The sequence below is a fragment of the Podarcis cretensis genome (genome assembly GCF_951804945.1).
Source record: "Podarcis cretensis genome assembly, chromosome: 6".
NCBI lineage: Eukaryota > Metazoa > Chordata > Lepidosauria > Squamata > Lacertidae > Podarcis > Podarcis cretensis.
The window spans coordinates 79,758,049-79,779,219 of NC_137175.1; the positions used below are offsets into that span (position 1 = coordinate 79,758,049).

A 21,171-nucleotide genomic window follows, 5' to 3' on the forward strand; every position below is an offset into this window, starting at 1 on the left:
CACAGCATGCTGCCAGCGGCATGCAGTGATTTTTTTCTTAAGGCAATAGTTAGGGCTGTATGTAGAGTTGGGGACCCCAAGAATCATCTAGTCCAACTGCTTGCAAGGCAGGAATCTTCACTCAAGCATTTCTGGCAGATGCCAAAAAGCCTTCAATGAAGGAGAGTCCACAGCCTATCAAGGAAGTCTATTCTCCGGCTGGTCAATTTACCAGTTCCTAGCAGCTTGCAAAAAGAAGAAACGTTTGGCTTTGCTTTGTTTTTGTTTGTTAGAAAAAGACATCTCCAGGCGGAAGTGTGGATTTCAACCCCCCCAATTAAAAAAAAACAAACATTTTTAACACCCCTCCCTTTCTTCACCATTTCCCTTTCTATGATTGTGGTGTTGTTGGTTGTTGCATATTGCTGTCGATCCTTCAGAAAAATTGAAAAAACACACACACCAGATTTCCCCCCATTTTTCTCATTTTTTCCAAAGCCATTTCCACCCCAGAAAAATCAGGGGGGAAAACCAGTCTGATATAGTCTGAATATTCCACACACTCCCCCCCCCATTTGCTTTGGGGAAAAATGGGGGCGGACCTGGGTCCCCCCCTCCAATTTTTCCAGTTTTTCCCTGGCCTCCCCATCTCTGCCTGGGGGTTTATTATATTAAAACACCACACTTTCAAAGCACTCACACTCACACACAGTGGCTGAAGGAGAGGAGGGAGGAAGTGAGAAATTCAGGTTGCACAGATCTTGTCTTCCACCCCACCCCATAGGAACTTCAGGCTTTCCGACTGCTCTTCCTTAAGAGAAGGAGAAGGGGCTGCAGTTCTGATTAAAGCAGCCGCTTCCTGCTCATGTGTGTGTATTGCTCTACAGGGTGCTGCAGTTTTGCAGCCTTCACGGAGGTACTCAGAGAGAGAGAGAGAGAGAGAGGTGCATGCACACACACATACATGGAGCCTGGAGACACTGTCTAAGCAGGTACATGGCAATGTCTTTCCAGGAACATTAAGGGAACTAGGCTCATCCCACTAGTCCATGGACAACTCGCCACTGCATGCTGCCCATTGTGCAACAGAGATGTGTGGATCTGCAACTTTTGATTTTTCTCAATCTTAAGTTACAATCTCCAGACTTCTGCATCAGTTCATTTTTAAAATAAAAAGTCCTCACAAAAAAATTGCCATCACTTTATTTTTATTTTTTTATTTTTAAAGTATATATTAATTTAAAATAAATACATGTATGAGAAAACAGATGTACATACAAGTAGACAAACATACAATCAAACAAATAACAGAAAAATCAAACAAACCACCACACTATAAGATACAAGAAGATTAATATAATTGTCATCATATATACTCCTGATACTGAACACAATTATAAAACTTATAGAGAAGAAATTTAAAACTGACTTCTAATTAATCTCACTGTACTTTATCAATCCATTACTTTAGTTTGTATTTCTCCTCAGACGCATTTTTGCAAACGCATTTCCCTAATATAATGCACTATATGTTCTTTTCACTAATGTATGGGTTTTAAGTACACTCCCCTTTAGCATACATATCTTTTGTACACTTTTTTTTTAAAGAACTCCTTTGTAAAATGGGAGGACTTGGAAGCCTTAAACCAATCTGGCTGGGCTCAAATTGTCAATCTTCTATGGAGATGTCATCTACTGTGACCAAAAAGGGAGAGGTTAAAGCATGTTTAGATTCCCCAATATATTTAACACAGAGCTTTATTTTATATGTAATGGCTCAGAAAATGAGACATAGATTAAAGTGGGGAGAGAACAGTGGGGAGCAGATCAGAATTTTTTCAAACTACACAAGCACAAATACAAGGTAAATTTTTTGGGCCTGAGGACCCCTAAGGTTTTTAGACTCAGTCATATTCCATATAATGTAATTGGGAGAGCAGCAGGATCCAAATTTTGGAATTGGACTCAGGAGAAATAAAGCTGTTTTCCCATTTATTTGGCAGATAGCTCCTTTTCCCAAGCCCAATTCCAAATCAAGCCATGGGGTGGCATTTAGCAGTTACTAGATAAAGTATTGTATTCATATTTCACGTTGGTTTGATTGAATCAGGTTTCCCGCAAAATGCAGTTGCTCATCGTAAACAATGAATGGGCAATTTTAAGTGTAATTTTTCATGAGCTCTTAGACGCCTGTGATAGAGGCAGGTTTGGGATGTGAGGGGATTACATGGGAGAAAAGCAATAATATAATACCAAATTGTCGGTTTTAATGAATATGAGCAGAGTAAGACGGAATGCCTGCAGCAGCTAGTATTTCTTTTAGAAATCTTTACCAAAATAAGTACAGAAAGGGGTATTGAAATATGAAAATAAATAGGAAAGTGCATTTTGAATCATACACATACAAATGTACTTAGGCCTTCCTGGTGTGTGAGTCTGTGAATTCCTTTCAGCAACACCGAAGCAATGCTGAACCACACTTTCAGATGAACCGTCTTTGAGAAATCTAATCTAACAAGAATGAGGCTTCTGAAGCTGTAGCAGGATGGGGTTGCAAAGCCTCCTGTAGCTGAGTAATTGCTATCTTATCAGGGTAAGTTTCAGAGAATGTACTATTCACTCTGAACGTTCCCATTCTGTGGGCCAGCTCAGTCTGAAGTGGTTGAGAAGGAAAGGCTGAAGGTAATGGACCATTGCACCATCACTTTTTATTGTGTTTTTTTTTTGGGGGGGATGCTATAAAGGGCCACTAATTATGATGGCCATGTGTCCAACCCCAGTACTCCAGTAATTTCCCTCTGAATAGCAAGAGCTGGAGATCATGAGTGGAGAGGGCTATCCTACTCACTGTCTGCTTATGTCATTCCCATAGGCACTGAGGGAACAGAATTCTGGACTAGGCTGGCATTTGCCTTATCCGGAAAGGCACTTATTAGGTTCAGGTCATGGGAATAAAAATGTGTCGTCACATCCGGCTTGCCTGTGATCAGAGTACTGGTCTGGCATCAGAGCGACAAGCAGTGGGATTGAGGGAGGGGACCAATTCACCCCCATGCCCACCATTTGAGATTGTTGTGTCATTTTGCCCAATGGCAGGGCCGGCCCTGGTCAAGGGCCCTCAGACCATGTCCTATTGTATGCCTCTGGAGTCAGGTTGGGCAACGGGTTCACGAGTACGTGATTGTGGATGTCGCACAGGGACCATAATTAGTTAGCTTAATGTGGGGAGGAAATGAGTATACAAACTGGTCTGTATAACATAATCGGGAAAGCTGTGATGTGGTTCTTAAGGCCTTATTTAAAGCTTTTTAAAAAGAAAATCTGTATTTGAGTTCAGGAGGACTCTTGTCTAATTTAGTGGTTTCTGGATAATTTCCTTTGGGCATTTCACATGCAACATAGAAAACAGAGCTGGTGATAAATATTAATCACTCTTGTTCACATGCTTTCACATGCTACCAAACTTTCACATGCTACCAAAGGTTATGTACCTTTGCGGGTGCACATATAAAATACATGCACCCTGATTCACACTCTTTTGCACCAGCCTACCATCTCTTTAGGATACTCCTGGGATCATTTTATTTTTGTATCGGTGAGGCATGTGGTGATTCCTTTGATGAGCTATCCGAGACTCTTGTGGAGTCCTAGGAGTCAGTCTCACTGAATTCAATGAGTCTACTCTCCCAAAACTGTGCCGAGGAATACAGCCCTACTGTTGGCAAGGTTGATCTGAAAGAGCTTTCTATTTCTAGGCAATTTTGCACTTGGAGCAAGCAAGCTTCCTTCTTTAAATTGTCAGGCAATTTACCTTCCATGCCCTGGTCCCTCCCCCACTGAGATGGTAATACCTTTGCTTCCTCTCTCAGTGACAGCTCTGCTTTCACTGTTATTTAAGGACCCAGGCTGGCTGCCTTCTGCAGGAAGCATCAATTTGATGACTCCTGGGTGTTCCAAGTAGTTTAGGCTACTGCGGTATCCAGAGCAAGGGGCATCATTTTAGCAAAAGAAAGCTGGATCATTTCCCCTTCCCACATTTAATTGACAAAACGGAAGGCTAGTATTTGAGAACCAATGAAAACTTTTCTTTTTTCTCTTTCTTTATTAGAAAGGGGTAGGGAATACTGGGAAAGTAATTAAGCTCACTCTCCCCTAAAGTAAGCAGGAGGCAGAATGGTGATAAATGTTCTACCCAGCCTTCTGTTTACAGTATACTTAGGCAAGTGATTAATTTCTCATTTTTGTGTTATCTGACTACAGCTTCTCAGCACAGATGTTTTTGTTTTAAAATCACGAAGTAGCTGGAATGATTATCCTCCCCCTGCTTGGCGCTATGGAGGAAATACAAGATGAGTCTGAGCAACATTTTTTCCCCCCCAGCCACCAGGGAGTGTAATGTCTGGCAATCAGAATGTTATTTTTTTAAAAAGCAGCTAAGTCAGTATATAAATGGTGACACTGCATGAAATATAAACCGAGCTTTCCAAAGCTTGACATTAGTCAGTATCAATCACTTGTGCAGATTGTGACAAAAGCTGCAATGCTGAATCCCTCTCTTGAATTCAGTGCCTCTGAATTAAGTTGGACTCCTGATTAGACTTGGTTAGGATTGTGGCTAAGGTAATTCCCATTGAACTCAATAGGCCTGGCTGTTTAATAGGATTGTTTAGGATCCTGTGTATACATGTATGTAATCCGGTGCTACGTATTTTCCCCCCATAGGCCATTTGAAAATTGCTGAGGGTCTTGACAGACCACTTAATGATTTTTCTGCCTGATTTAGCCATTGTAATGTGCTAGACGCTGTATGATTTTAAAAAAATATGATATTTTTATTGCTTGTTTTATTTCTCCTGTTGTGCTTTATTGTATTACAAATTGAATTCAAGCTGAAAGTGTTCTTCAGACATGTGATACACCACCTTATTGAGGACAACAGTTGGGGAATGCCTGGCGTAGTGTTTGTGTGTGGAGAGTTGAGAGGATTGCACTGAAAACTAAAATGAATGATTAAAATGAATGGAAATTGATGCTGTTGTTTAATATGGCTGCTACTACTGCAGCTACTTATATTCATAAAATAGGAATATAAGAAGCTGCTAATACTAGGTCAGACTATTGATCCCCCAAGCCCTGAATTCTCTATTCTGACTGACTGGTCTCAGGCAAAGAGGGGTCTTTGACACCATCTGCTTCCTGATTATTACTTTAAAATATAGAGTTTCCAGGGACCTTATGTGTGCAGTGAAGCATGTGCTCTATCACTGAGCTATTTTCCCAGAAAATGTGGTTTCTGCCTAGTTTAGGCACTGGTTAAAGGATGGGTGGTGAGGATGACTTCCGGTCGGCGCCAGCGCTTAATGGCGGTCCGAGCCTCGAGCTCCGAGGCAGGACTGCTTCGTGAGTTCGGGTCTTACCCGCTACGGCAAGCGGGGGACCCCTAAAATCACAGGCGCGGAGCCTGTGAACAAAGGAGATTCGGTGGGCACCTTTCGCGCCCCCCGGCACTGTGAGGGAGCCTTTTTAAAGGCTTCTGAGCGGCATCGGGGTAAGCGCGGTGCTGAGAGTCGTCACCCAGCTAGCGGAGTGAAGCCGCGTCGCCATGAGCGGAGAGCGCCGATTCCTTCCTGCAATTGGAATCTGACCACAGCACCCGTGAGTAAGATCGAAAAAGTAACGGGACATTAAATAAGAAATTCGGCTGAAAACGGGAAAGGCATAAATTAAGGAAGTCTGCCTCCCCGGAACTGCAGGAGAGATAAAGCAACGAAAATCAAGCTGCATTTGAAGGGAACCTTTCTATTTTTTTAAGCTGTCAAACTGACATCGGACTTAAAACTTCCCCCCAGATTGGCAGGAGAAGGGGGGAAGGGATTGGGACGTTGTTAACCTGCTGGAAAATTATTGGAAAATTAAGATCTTCCATTGCCAAATCCCCCTGGGTCGGGCTGCCCAAATAAGACACCGGGACGTGGACTGTCAAACTTTGCGAAGTGGGGGTTTGTTCGTAACAAAGTTACCGGACCTTAGATTTACCCTGTTGCATTTTGGCCACATAGAAGATAGAGACGTTACAGTTTGGATATTGGATATTGGAAACTTTTGGCTATTGTTATGCTTCCTTGCTTCTTTGTTTTTCTTTATCTTTGCCATTTGGATACAATTGAATGCTCCCTCTAGAGGGCTCTAAGTGAAACTGTTGCACTTGGAAAAGTAACAGTGGGATTTTCCACTTGGAAATCAACTCTGTGAGAACGACCTTGAGGATATGAGTGCCCCTACAGAAGAGATAGTAACAAGGCAGAAAGCAAAACAATCTCAGAAGAAAAGGGGCTCTATATCAGGAACTGTTCCAGCTGCACAGGAAAAAACACCAGCTTCTATGGATCCTATGACTCAGGCACTACTTAAAATAAATCAATCCCTGGAAGCATTGACAAAGCTATCGACAGAGAATTCTAAAAAATTAACAGAGTTGACAACAAGATTGGATGTGAATACAGCTAGTGTTAAATCTAACACAGATTCTATAAATAGATTAATTCAGGAAAATTCAGAAACACGAAAGATTGCAGAAAGTGCAAAAACAACGGCTGAAGAGACAAGGGAACAGTTTGGGCCTATTATTAAAAAAGTGAATGAGCATGATGCAGCCCTCTCCTTACTGGAACTTCAACGTAAAGAGAAGAACCTAAAACTTAGATTGGTGCCTGAAGGGGAAGGGGACAACCTTGTGCAATTTCTCACAGAGAACATTATAGCTTTTTGGCAGGAGGAATGGGAGGAAGAGGATGAATTTCAGATAACATCAGCCTTTCGATTGGGTAGAAAGCAGGATAAAAAACCAAGGGATTGTCTAATTACATTGAGATCAAAAGAAGAAAGAGATAAAATATTGAATCTACATTATCAAAAGGCATTGGTGATACAAAATTGTCAGATACAGATTTTTAAGGACATTCCCAAATACATTTTAGAGGTGAGAACATATTACAAAAGCCTAGCAGATCTGCTGAAGAAAAACACCATACCATTCAGATGGGAGTTTCCACAAGGATTGTCCTTTAACTTTAAAGGAAGGAAGATTAAAATAAAAACAGTTCAGGACAAAGAACAATTTCTGGAGAGATACCTGGAGGATTTGCAGAAAGGAACTGTGGAGGAGAGGGAACCACCTGATATAGCAAATTTGTCATTTGGACTTTTACCACCACCATCGGAGGAAGAGCAGAAGCTTGGAGCAGTTGGAGGAACAGCTACTTAAATACAAAATGTCTCTGCAACTCCTTAGTTGGAACTGTAACGGCTTGAACCTTCCTCGGAAAAGACGACAGGTTTTTCACATTTTGAAGAAAGAACAATTAGATATAATATGTTTGCAAGAAACTCATATTGCCAGGATACATAGGAAATTACTGATAAATAAGAGACTTGGTCAAGATTTATCTCATCAGACAAAGTAAAGAAAAGAGGTGTGGTGATCTACGCAAAGGAAAAATTGGCTCCAAAATTGATATTTAAAGATGAACAAGGAAGATACCTGGCAATTGAAATACAAATTCAAGGAGAAAAGATACTAATTGTGGGAGTTTATGCCCCAAATGAAGGGAAGGCCGAATTCTTTAGGAAGTTGCATGAGACATTAGTTGACTTTTTAGACTATAAAATCCTAATGATGGGAGACATGAATGGAGTTGTCTCAACAAACATGGATAAAGCACAGAGACAAGTGATTTCAAAAGAAGGGAGACTACCAAAGATCTTTTTCGAAATGACTGAAACAATGGACTTGATTGATATTTGGAGAACAAAGAATCCTCTAGAGAGAGAGGGAACTTTCTTCTCTGAAGCAAAAATGACATGGACAAGAATAGACCAAATTTGGATTTCTAGCAGTCTGGCGTCAAGAACAAAAAAAGTAGAAATATGTCCAAAAACGTGCTCCGACCATAATGCGGTGAAGATGGAGATGAAACTAACAACAACTGGATCCTTTAGATGGAGAATGAATGACACCCTATTCAAGGATGAAGAGATCCACAAGAAGGCCCTTAAAACATTAAAAGATTACTTTGAGATCAACAGGAAAACAGATGTGGAAAAAAGAATAATCTGGGACGCAAGTAAAGCCGTGATGCGAGGTTTCCTAATTCAACAAAATTCTATAAAGAGGAAGCAACAAAATGAGAAGAAGGAAAATTTTTTAGAAAAAATAAAAGGAGAGAAGAAGTTGAGGTCCAAACCAAAGTCTCATGAGATTTTGAGAGAAATAAAGCTTTATCAGATGCAGTACATGGAGCTCATGAACCAACAAATAGAATGGAAGATAAAGCAAATGAGACAAAGAACTTTTGAATCAGCGGATAAATGTGGGAAACTTCTGTCATGGCAATTGAAAAAAAGGCAGAAAATGAACACTGTAACAAGTCTAGAAATGGATGGAAAAATTATCCACAAACCCAATGAGATAAACAATTGTTTTCAAAGTTTCTTTAAGAAATTATACGCACAAGGGCCAATCAACGAACAAGAAATAGAAGAATTCATCAGAAAATACGGCCTACCAAAAATTCCAGAACAAAGTAAAAGGATCTTAAATGAGGAAATAACAGAACAAGAAATAGAGGGTGCCATTCAAAATATGAAATTGGAAAAATCACCAGGACCAGACGGCCTGACGGCCAAATACTACAAAATGCTGAAAGAATGGCTGATACAACCATTGAAGGAAGTTTGCAATGAAATTTTGAAGGGGAAAAGGGCACCTGAATCGTGGAAAGAGGCTTTCATTTCACTTATACCGAAAACAGAGACTGAGAAGAACCAGGTTAAAAACTACCGCCCTATATCTTTACTTAATGTGGATTACAAAATTTTTGCAGACATTTTGGCAAAAAGATTGAAAAGAGTGTTGGCAGAAGAGATTCATAAGGACCAAACAGGCTTTCTCCCAGGTAGACATATGTCAGACAATGTGAGGAACATTATAGACATTTTGGAGCTGCTGGACGTTGACATTAACAGGAAAGCAGTTTTGATTTTTGTGGACGCGGAGAAAGCCTTTGACAACATTTGTTGGACTTTTATGAAAAAGAATCTCCAAGGGATGGGGGTAGGCCAAGGTTTTGAAAACGGTATAGGTGCAATATACTCTCAACAAAAGGCCAAATTAATTGTAAATAACGTGGTAACAGAAGAAATACCTATAGAAAAAGGTACACGACAGGGTTGCCCAATATCCCCTTTGCTTTTTATATCAGTCCTGGAGGTTTTGTTAAACATGATCAGAAAGGACCAGTTGGTTAAAGGAGTTCAGGTCGGAGTTAGACATTATAAATTAAGAGCATTTGCAGATGATCTAGTATTGACTTTGCAACAGCCAGACACTAGTACTAAAAGAGTATTAGAACTAATTGAAATATTTGGTCGAGTAGCAGGTTTTAAATTGAATAGACAAAAAACGAAAGTGTTGGAAAAAAACCTAACAATGGAAGAAAGAGAGAGTTTTCAGAATGAAACAGGCTTGGAAATAACAAAAAGGGTAAAATACCTGGGGGTAAACCTAACATCCAAGAATGTGAACTTATTTAAGGATAATTATGAAAAATGTTGGTCAGAAGTTAAAAAGGATCTGGAAATATGGTCAAGGTTGAAACTTTCCTTGTTAGGCCGAATCGCTACTATTAAGATGAATGTATTGCCTAGAATGCTGTTCTTATTTCAGACGTTGCAGATTGTGGACAAGATGGACTGTTTCAAGAAGTGGCAGAAAGACATATCAAAATTTGTCTGGCAGGGCAAAAAGCCCAGAATTAAATTTAAGATTTTAACTGATGCAAAGGATAGAGGGGGGTTTGCCCTGCCGGACTTAAGACTTTACTATGAATCGGCAGCTTTCTGCTGGTTGAAACACTGGCTACTTCTTGAGAACACTGACATTTTGGACCTGGAAGGGTATGACAATAGTTTTGGTTGGCATGCATATTTATGGTATGACAAGGTAAAGGTGTACAAAAGTTTTAAAAACCATATTGTGAGGAAAGCATTGTATAACGTTTGGATTAGATATAAAGATTTGCTGGAAAGTAAAACCCCTAGGTGGGTGTCACCAATGGAAGCTAGGGAAGTAAAAAAGCTTAATATGGATTCTAAATGGCCAAAATATCATGAGATTTTAGAATATGATGGCGAAAGGGTGAAACTTCAGAGTTATGAGAAATTAAAGCCTAAGGTTCGAGATTGGTTGCACTACCATCAGATAAATGAGACATTTAAACAGGACAGGAAAATAGGATTCCAGAAAGAGAAGTCAAAACTAGAAACAAAACTGTTGGAACCCAATACTAAGAACTTATCAAAAATGTATAACTTGCTGTTAAAATGGAATACACAGGATGAAATGGTGAAATCAGCTATGATTAAATGGGCACAAGATATCGGTCATGATATTATGTTTGCTGACTGGGAACAGTTATGGACCACCGGTATTAAATTTACTGCATGTAATGCTTTAAAGGAAAACATTATGAAAATGATTTACCGGTGGTACATGACCCCAGTCAAGCTTGCAAAAATATACCATCTGCCTAGTAATAAGTGTTGGAAATGTAATGAGACTGAAGGCACTTTCTACCACCTTTGGTGGACCTGCCCAAGGGTTAAAGCTTTCTGGGAAATGATCTATAATGAAATTAAGAAGGTCCTTAAGTGGACTTTTCCTAAGAAACCAGAGGCTTTCCTTTTGGGCATGGTGGGCCAAGTGGTGCCAAGGAAGGATAGGATTTTCTTTATGTATGCCACTACAGCAGCAAGAATACTATTGGCAAAGTATTGGAAGACGCAAGAACTACCTACTCTGGAAGAATGGCAAACAAAGGTGATCGACTTTATGGGACTGGCCGAGATGACGGGCAGAATCCGAGACCAGGGGAAAGAGATAATGGAAGAGGACTGGAAGAAATTCAAAATATATCTTAAAAATAATTGCAAAATTGAGGAGTGTTAAGATGTCAGGGGGTAAGAAGTAAAGAATTGCAGCAGTAAACAGAAAATTTAAGAATTTTTTTAATGAAAGGGAATTAGGACAATGGACCTAAGGGTTGCTAAAGAACCATTAAACAAGGATGCAGGGATGGGGAGGTATGGGGAAGTCAAAGAAAGAAGGGTATGAACTGACGAGCTTGAAGTTGTACTGTTTTATATTGTTCTATATTATTTGTGTGGAAAATTAATAAAAATTATTATAAAAAAAAAAAGGATGGGTGGTGAGGCAGACATTGGATTACATTGGGAATCCCCCCCCCCCATTTTTTCCCTGTTTTGCAAGGAGATAAATTTGGGGAGTCCCTCATCCAATCCAAGCGAGATTCTTTATTATGGATGATTTTTCATTTCTTTTCACACTTATATCAAGGACCCCTATAATCACCAGTCAAAACTAGCCATCCTTTGTGATTTTGTGGGAGGTAGTTTGAACTTAACTATAATTATCCTAAGGCATCCGTGTTGAATTCCAGGCTGTGGTGACAACTGTGTGACAAACCCAAGCGTAGTTTTCCAGCAGGACTTCTGATTTTGACAGAACCTTGGACAGCTCCAAGTGAAGCTCAGGCTGGCAACTCACATGCAAGCCCATGAAGCTCATACCTGTTTTCAGCAGGATAGACCTCTAGATAGATTCTTAATTAGGGCTGTGGCTCAGTCTGAATGGCTAGCCCCACCTGAACTTGGAGAAATCTCTTGTAGTTGAAAGCCTTGCTCAATTTAGTAACTGTTTGCTTGGACATCATGGGTGAGGGGGTCTGGCTTTGTTGCGGATCAACAGGAGTCAGTCGCCACCCTTCCAGACCCTTGGCTGTTAGTTAGGAACCCTGGCATCCCACCAAGATGTTTGAGATAGGTGATAGCACAATACACTGTGGTTTCTTGCGGAGATAGATAATTGAGGGTTGGTGTTGAGGGACAGCTCCATCGCCCCCAAAAGGGGAGGAGTCCAGCCCTAGGTCCACAAGAGCCCCAGGTCACAAATTCCTGGATGATTTCTGGATACAATGCTAATAAAACTATACAGTGGTACCTTGAGTTAAGTATTTAATTCGTTCCGGAGGTCCGTTCTTAACCTGAAACTGTTCTTAACCTGAAGCACCACTTTAGCTAATGGGACCTCCTGCTGCTGCCGCGCCGCTGGAGCATGATTTCTGTTCTCATCCTGAAGCAAAGTTCTTAACCCAAGGTAATATTTCTGGGTTAGCGGAGTCTGTAACCTGAAGCATATGTAACCTGAAGCGTATGTAACCCAAGGTACCACTGTATTTGAGATTCCCTGAGTATCAGGTTAAACAATGATCTGTTTATTAATATGACACCACTGAGCCAATCCTAAGCACCTTTAAGCTATTTGGCTTCAATATTGCGTCAAATCCATTTACAGTGGTACCTTGGGTTAAGAACTTAATTCGTTCTGGAGGTCCGTTCTTAACCTGAAACTGTTATTAACCTGAGGTACCACTTTAGCTAATGGGGCCTCCCGCTGCTGCCGCTCCGCCGCCACGCGATTTCTTTTCTCATCCTGAAGCAAAGTTCTTAACCTGAGGTACTATTTCTGGGTTAGCGGAGTCTGTAACCTGAAGCGTCTGTAACCCAAGTTACCACTGTAAATCGTACTCAGGGTAAACTTAATGTGATTTACTTGGATCCACCCCATTCTTGTCCCATCCCCCCTCCTATTTATGTTGGAATCTTTTGCTTCTTGTAGTCATAATCATTACCATTCTGTAATGCACAGGAAAAGTTACCTTGAGCCTCTTGAGTTTTTATAGTGTGTTCTGCATTTGACGTTCTGTGGTTTGTTTAAATTTGTAAAGCTTTGTAATTCTACTCTCTCTGTGTTTGCTACTATCTAAATTTAATGAACTGTAACCAAACTCCAAACTGGGGTATTGTTTAATCCTTAAAATATTGGTCTCAGCTGGGGTTTACCATTTCAGAGCAATAAATGCAAATTAGAGTATAGCAAATATATTCCGAACATTGAGTACAATATCCCCATGTTTGCAGGGTCTCCTTTGATTCTAGAAGGGAACAGAAACATATACATAAAAGAGCAGAGGAAGTCCCCATATACAGGATAATCTGTATACAATTCAAAGCTGTTAAAACTGAAGCCAATCTTGTAACCTAGCGATATGTACATATCTACTTTCGTTTCAAATGGGAAACACACATGTTAATCAGAAATATAAACATAGAACCTCAGCCTTGGGTTCAGCTTTGCCAGTCACCATATCATCTGGACCAAATCAACATTACCCAGGGAGGAGCTCCATTGTCAATATGGAGCTCCCTCACCCTGAAAGATCATTACACCCACTTTAGTGGAAATAGCATTAAATGTTGCTTAAGGGATGTGTGTTTGGAGATGCTCTCCTTGGGGATGGTTCAGGGATTCAGACTTTGAAAATCCCAATACAAAATGTCCCATTCTCTACCTGTTGGATGAATCTGCAGATCAGACCATGGCTGTTTTGTACTTCTCTGAATCTTCTGACCAGCTCAGGAGTGCAAGCCCATGTTCCCAGGGCAGTGGGGTCATTCCAGGAGCCATAGAATAAATTGGACACCCCTCTCCAGCATTGGAAACATCATTCTCACACTGGAGAGGGAGATCCAATATCTGATTTCCCCCTCATAACTACTAACCTCCAAAATCGGGGCTCAGCAGATGTTTGGCATGGGCAGATCCCCCAAGGAGGTGTGTTTGGGACAGTTTGGTGGAGTATCATGGAGGAGTGGGAAATGGCTGGAATCCAAAGCTATCCTGATCCCCTGATATGCCTCCAAACGAAATCTCTCCCTTTCTACCCATTTTGTCCTCCTATTTTTAAGTAGAAGGCTAAAACCTTTTTGGGGGTGGGAGAAAGAAATCCAGCCTAGAAGTGGATGGAAATACGTACATTTTTTTCTTAGAACCTCCCATTTGGCCATCTTGAACCTGACAAAGATTTGGATATCATGGTTGAACCATCTTCAGATTCTGCCCCCATAATAGGACTGCAGCCTAAATGTGTCAAAATCTGTGTTTTGGTACCCCCCCCAAACCCCCCCCCTTGCAGTTTTATGTGGAAACGAAGGGTAGTAGCCAAGTAATGCTTCCCAACAGCCCAAGGAATTTCTGTTTGGGTAGAATAACTTTCCCCTCTCTTCTCCCTACCTGAGTACAACCCACCCTCCCCAAATCATCTCTGGAAGTTTGGGAGGGCATCTAAAAAAGAGATTGCAGAGATGGTTTGGGGAGAGAGGTAGGAAGTCCTGTTGCCCAAGCAACAGAAATGCTTGTAATGATGGAACCCTGACTTATTGCTACTTTGCTACTCATAAGTAAAGGAGCTATGGGTAAAAGTGTGAAATAGATTCATCTGTTCCTACCCTTCTCCCCCCCTGCAGTAAATCCAGAATCATCCTTTCAGAAGAACATCAGGTACACATTGCAGTGCTCAGGGTTCTGAATAGGAGAGAGTGAGTTAATAATAAAATATATAAGCTGATATAAAAATAGCATTAATGATTTTTCTTCTGCTACACAGCTGAAAATGCTTCTCTGCTGCCTCTAATAATTGTGAAAATCTTAATTCCAGTCATTGTGAAAAGGTTAGGGATTAAGCTCCATCTAACTCTGGAAAAGTCAATTTAATTTTGACACAGTATTTCATGAAGCCAGGATTTCTCAATAAGAATTAACAATTCCACTTTGAAGCCTTTTTTTAAAAAAAAAACAACCCCAAACTAGTATCTCTTTTTGGCAAGTGAAACAGTTCTGCTGACACTTTCAGGTTTAGTCAATACAATTTTGTTTTCCAGACTGTGACCAAAAGCTATGTTAGCAACCAAGCTTGCTGAAATTTAATGATGACCACCCTTATGGCGGACAAAATCAATTAATTGGGTTTTTTTATTATTAAAAAAATCAGTTGATTATCATCATGACCAGGAACATTGTTTAATTGATTTGCCTAGGTTTTAAACAGAGAAAAAATATCATACTAATATAGGTGTGTAGATGGAGAACATAGTCACCTGCACCACAAAATGGTGAGGATGTGTGTATGGGCCATTTAGTTCAGTCTTTGCCAACCTGGTGCCTTCCATATTTTTGGACTACTACTCCCATCATTCCTGGCTACTGCCCATGCTGGCTTGGGCTGTTGTCCAAAACATCTAGAGGGCTCTAGGTTGGTGAAGGCTGATCTAATCTCCACAGCATTTTGACCAGACTATCTCAGCAACTTTTTGCTTCTAGGAAGCTGTCCTCTCAACAGTGGAATGAATGTGATGTAGAGGTTGGATGGCCACCTGTCATGGATTGCTTAGTTGAGATTCCTACATTGCAGGGGTTAGACTAGATAACCGCCAGGGTCCTTTCCAATGCTATGATTTTAAGTAATCTAGGTGTATCTAAGCACTGGTGGACCTCTGGATCATGGGCAGAATATGTAGCTCTTGTACAGTGGTACCCCGGGTTACATACGCTTCAGGTTACATACGCTTCAGGTTACAGACTCCGCTAACCCAGAAATAGTGCTTCAGATTAAGAACTTTGCTTCAGGATGAGAACAGAAATCGTGCTCCAGCAGCGCGGCAGCAGCGGGAGGCCCCATTAGCTAAAGTGGTGCTTCAGGTTAAGAACAGTTTCAGGTTAAGTACGGACCTCCGGAACGAATTAAGTACCTAACCCAAGGTACCACTGTACTTGCAGTAAGTATGCTGGTAGCTGTCATAATGAAACTGCCTCACTGAAAATTGAGGGTTGTAGCCAACAAAGCTGTACTCAGAGTAGACCTGTTGAATATAATGACCCTAAGTTAGCCATGCTTGTTAAGCCTAAATCAACCCATGCTTGATGGGTTGACTCTGTAGGACTAACAGTGCATACAGCCCACATTTTTGGCATGGAAGGTGAATTACATGCAGAAAATTGTATGAATTTATTGTATAGTTTTACTCAGTGTACAAATGGCTTAAAAGCCACAACCTGCTAAAGAGGGAGAATCTGTGTAGGCCATACTGAGTGACTTGGGAGACTGGTGTGAGGAGGAGACAGCAGATAGAATCAGATGGAATAAAATAAAGCCCCAAACTCCAGTTTTGAAGCTGAGAATTTGGAGATTTTGAGGGTTGTTGTTTTTTTAATTGCCTTTGCTGTGATATTTAGGAATGTTTTTGATCTGTATTCCTTGGTACATGTGATGGATTATCTAGAACCAGAATATCACTGTGTTACTGAAGTAGAGATAACATTTCCTATATGTCTAAGAAACAGAATGATCAGTCCAGGTAGACAAGACTTGATTTTATTAATAAAATGTATATTTTCCCCTCTTTGAGGTGAAAGTTACAAACTTTGGTTTTTTTAAAAAAAGGAATTCTGAACAGCAAACTGTTGACTTTAAAATCTGTTGTACATATAAAATGTATGCATGATCTAAAAAAAAAAAACAGCTGAAACGAGCTAGTTGAATCTGATATCAATTAATTTAAACAAATTTATATAAGAAATAGTAACAAACATTTATTTTTCAAGTCTTACATATATTATGAAAAATAAGTACAAAAGGATTTGCGTTTTTAAGTTAATATCTATGTCTGACTACCTGGAGAGAGAGAAATGTGTTGAGGCCAGGGCAGATTTGCCACGGGGGGGTGGGGGTGGGGGGGGATGCATTGCAAATTATGACTGTTAGGGTCAGAAAATAAGTTCTATAGCTAGCTGTTTCCTCGTTGGTTGCTTGGCAGCTAGGTAGAATCACATGACCTGGACTTAATTTGCCACAGTCCAGCAAAGGGTATTCATGAGTAGACCCATATTTCTACTCCTGCATCTCCTTTACTGAGGGAGTAACGGATTCTAGGAATACATATCCAGAACATGGAACATGTGCATGGGGTCTTCCTCCTCCTCTTCCTGCAAACCACTGAAACGATGATCAGTACTGACAGTATTCAGCACCAATTGGCCAAAACAACCCCACAAGCAATAACTTGACCTGGTCTACTAGCACCTTTAACAAGCAGCTGGGTCTGCAGAAATCAACAGGTGAAGCTTTTCATGCTAAGATCTGCTCATCAAGCTCATCAATGTTTTAAAAGTCACATCTACTGGAGCTGTTATAAATATTGGCAATCCTACACACACCTGAGAGTAGATGACTCTCACCATCTTACTTTCTTGATATACGGCTTTCTGTTGGGCTCCGATATTCCTCGACTGGGACTCAAGAAAATAAATACTGATGGGGGATGAGAGGATAGAATCTGAGACTTCTTATACTGAATGATGTCCAGGGCAGGAAATATTAATCTTGGCTCACATATAATGGTGTAATTCCATCAGACAACTGATGGGGACACAATCCATAAATAATGGTTTAGAATCTGGTTTCAGTATCTATGCGACAAAATTCAGGTGAGGTACAAGAAACGGAATGGCCATAGGCTTCTCCGGGTATTCAAAAATAATGCATGTGGGCTCAGTTGGAGTGGGAGGGTTGGTGGGTTAGATATGCACACTGGCTGTTTCCCTGATGTTCCTATGTGCATTGGAAATACCTGCTCCCCCTCTCAGCTTTCTTGCATTTTCAGGGCTCCTCCTTGCAAGAAGTTTGCTAAGCATATACACACTTAGAAGGCCCCTTCAGAAAGCTTGGAGGTGGATCCACATGCACCTAACGCCCACATCCTGCCCCAGTTTGAGCCTCATATATTCTTTCTGAATGTTTGAAGACGACTCCCATGACAAGTTAGTTGAGGGCCTCTTTTTGATGCTACCTGTAGGGCATGGCAGGCAGAGCATGCATGCTTCTCCACCTAGCTCTGGTAACATCTCTCCACATGAGAGGAGATCATGGGGCAGCTCCTCCACATAGCCATGTTGCTCCAGTTTTGGGGATAAGCAGTAACACTGATGTAGCAAAGAGCCACAGAATAGACTCCTTCTACATGGCCTCAGCCTCCCAATATTACCAGAGAGGAACAGGAAGATCTCATGCACCAACAGCTTCCACACCAGCGGTTCTCAACCTGTGGGGCCCCAGATATTGTTGGACTACAACTCCCATCATCCCTGAGCTCTGGCCTTGCTACCTAGGGGTGATGGGAGTTGTAGTTCAACAACATCTGGGGACCCACAGGTTGAGAAAGGCTGTCCCACACCCTAAAAGTAGCATCAGAAGAGGCCCTGCATCACATTTTCATTTTAACCATACATGTTTCCCATTCCCAAACATAAAACCTGCTTATTTTAGGCATATATCAATATATATATTCTTGAAATTCCCTGGCATCAGAAAAGGAAAAGGAAAAAAGTCTGAGGTATAGCACCACGGAACAGCACCTCAATTGGTACTTTCCTTCTTGGAGTTCTTTATCACAAAGCAGTAACAGTAGAGACGTGTGTTACTAAAATGTTTCCAGTTCTGCCACCTGAGCTTTTCCTGGTGACTACAAATAACAGAGCTCTTGAACAGCAATATATACAAAGGGTTTTTTTATTATTAATATTAATATTATTAATCAGAAAAAAATATGGGATTGGATTCACTGGAAATTACAACTTTATTTTTTCATAATACATACGCAGTATTGACAACATAATTTTGAAATCGTTATAACAGAAGAGCCAGTTGTGATTCAGGGACACATGCAAGTTTTGGAAATGGACACAGAAAGGACAGCATTGTACTGTACATAGAATAATTACAGTTTATTAAACATACCTTCTTAGCACCTCTTATGTTGTAATGGAAGGAGCACCATGACATTCAATTTTACAGCACCAAAATATCAAGGGAGGGGCAGGTGGGTTGGGGCGGAATGGGATGTTGGAGGATTTTCAGATAATTTACCCCACGTTGTCTGTCTCTGCCGCAGGATCCTTCATAATGGGCCAAACAAGTTTAAGTCATGTGAATCTGGTCCTACTGGGGCAACAGGTGTTTTCTAGAGAAGACATACATACATGGTGAGACATATTTTTCTATTCCATTCTTATTCAAAACTTGCATGTGGCATCAAGTGGGGTTGGTGGGTAGCACCAAGGTGCATTTTTTTCTTTGTTGACGATCTTCTCTTTTTTTCTAAGCTTAACCAAGGAAACAGACGGGGCCAATTTCAAATCCAAACTTCTGATTCTGATCACCAAAGTCATTAATCATCACATCAAAAATAGGCACTTGGTCAATTTTGGGAGTATCAATTTCAAGAACAGTCTTTGCATAGCCTTTTCGTGTCTGTAAAAAAACACACAAACCAAAATGAAAATAAGTTGTCACTTAATGCAGTAAAGACCTGTAAATTTCTTCTAGATTGTCCGTAATAGGGCTGGGGAACCTTCCTTATGTCAAGGGCTATATACAGTGCTACCTTGCTTCTCAAACTTAATCCATTTCAGAAGTCCATTATAAAACCAAAGCGTTCCAAAACCAAGGCGTGCTTTTCCATAGAAAGTAATGCAAAATGAATTAATCCGTTCCAGACTTTTAAAAACAATCTCTAAACCAGCAATTTAACATGAATTTTACTATCTAACAAGACCATTTCTGGGTTAGGGTTAGGGTTAACTTTTTGGATTGGGTTGGTGTTAGGGTAAGGATTCGAATTAGGGTTCGGGTCAGTGGTGTTTTCTTGTGATTTTGATTCGTTTGTGGTTGGGTTTCCTTTTTTCAATTTGTTGTGTTGCTGCCCTTTCATGAGTTGCAAGTTTGTTGGCTTTGTGGTTTTCTGGATAGTTTCGGTTTTAATTTTAAATGCTCAGCTGGGGAGCACGAAGCCTCCGCTTCCCAGCTGAGAGATCCCCGCCCCTGCTCCTGCTTGCACACGAGTAGGAGCTGGATGGGGCAGCTCAGCTGGGGAGGTGCAGGCTCCATCACACTTTCCATTGAGGGGTTCACGGCTGGGCCTCAGCATCAGAGCACCTGCACCACCTGAAGGCAGCCAGGTGGAATAGTTGCTGGGGTGGCGAAGGTGGAGGCAGCCTGGCAGCTGCATCTGAGAGCCCCTAAACCGCCGCTGAGGCAACTGTCAGGTTGTCTCCACCTTCGCCACCCGATGCTTCTTTAAACTTCTCTGTTGAGGTGAACACACCCCTCACTGGAAAAGTGTGACAGAGCCTGGACCTCTCCAGGTGAGCAGCCCCAATCCAGCTCCTACTCGCATGCAAGCAGGAGCGGGGGCACTCAAAATGGAACAGTTCGGATTCTGAAAAAGTTCGCAAACTGGAATACCTACTTCCAGGTTTGCGGCGTTCAAATTCCAAGTAAGTCAAGGCATTAATGGTGATGAGACTTAGGAAAAAAGCTCCCATGGCACCAAACTGCTGTGTACATGTGGGTCTTTTTAAAGGGGGGGTTCACAGCAGGGGAAGGAAGGATTAAGCCTCCCCTCCCCATGCACTATGATCTCCTCAGATTGCTCCACATATGGTAATTGTGGTTCGAGGACCCGACCCCCGCGAAGTAAAATGAAGACACAGGGACACGTGATATAAGGTTAATGGGCTAGAAAAGGCCACAACTTTATTGATTACAGCAATGAAAAGGTATTGGCTTAGGCATTGGATCGCAAAACAAGTGGGTTTATTCACCAGGGGTTCATCACCTGTTGATGCTAATCCAACTATAGGCTCACCCCTGATGTCACCGAGGGTCGTGCCATGGCCTCCCGCCAAGCAGGCTTCGGACGGAATACACGACCGCCAGATTCCATTAACGGAATACCCCTAGAAATTGAAGGCATAGGCGATGGCCACACCTAGCACTTCGACACACCACAACACATTATTCCAATGCCTAACCTACCCACCAATACCACCAAAAAGTTGTGACGATTGCTACGAGGTAGGCGAAAAAACCAAAAAGCCTAATGCCAAATGGAAAAACTCCTACCAGGCCCCCCGGGCAACCGGGGCGACCAACCTAAGGTCCATAGCAAGGCCAATGACCTAAGCCCTAACTCAAAGGGAGTGGAGGGTGGGTGACTCGCCCAGGACGACAAAGAGAAATGAGGCCGGGGGGGAGGCTGGCACTGCAGCATAAAGGCTGCTGGACACGCCCACCATGGCACCTGGTTGGACAGCCACCGGGGGGGGGGCGTGAGTGCCAGCCAGGTGAGCTGGAGGCAGGGGGCAACGCCCCCTGCTAGGAG

At 41.6% G+C, this 21,171-nt stretch overlaps 1 protein-coding gene and 1 long non-coding RNA gene across 5 annotated transcripts in view; one reads left to right on the top strand and one right to left on the bottom strand.

The window, feature by feature from the left end:
• LOC307218981 overlaps positions 1–21,171 on the top strand; it is a 95,817-nt gene that overhangs the window by 69,130 nt on the left and 5,516 nt on the right. The gene's annotated exons all lie outside the window — the stretch shown is intronic.
• The window catches only part of COL11A1 (collagen type XI alpha 1 chain), a 270,407-nt gene continuing 267,802 nt past the window's right edge, over positions 18,567–21,171 (bottom strand). For all 4 annotated transcript variants that reach the window (XM_079981011.1, XM_079981009.1, XM_079981010.1 and 1 more), the window contains one exon: positions 18,567–19,259. In XM_079981011.1, coding sequence (XP_079837137.1) covers positions 19,113–19,259 — 147 coding nt within the window. In that variant the 3' untranslated portion in view covers positions 18,567–19,112. The remainder of the gene's footprint in view (positions 19,260–21,171) is intronic.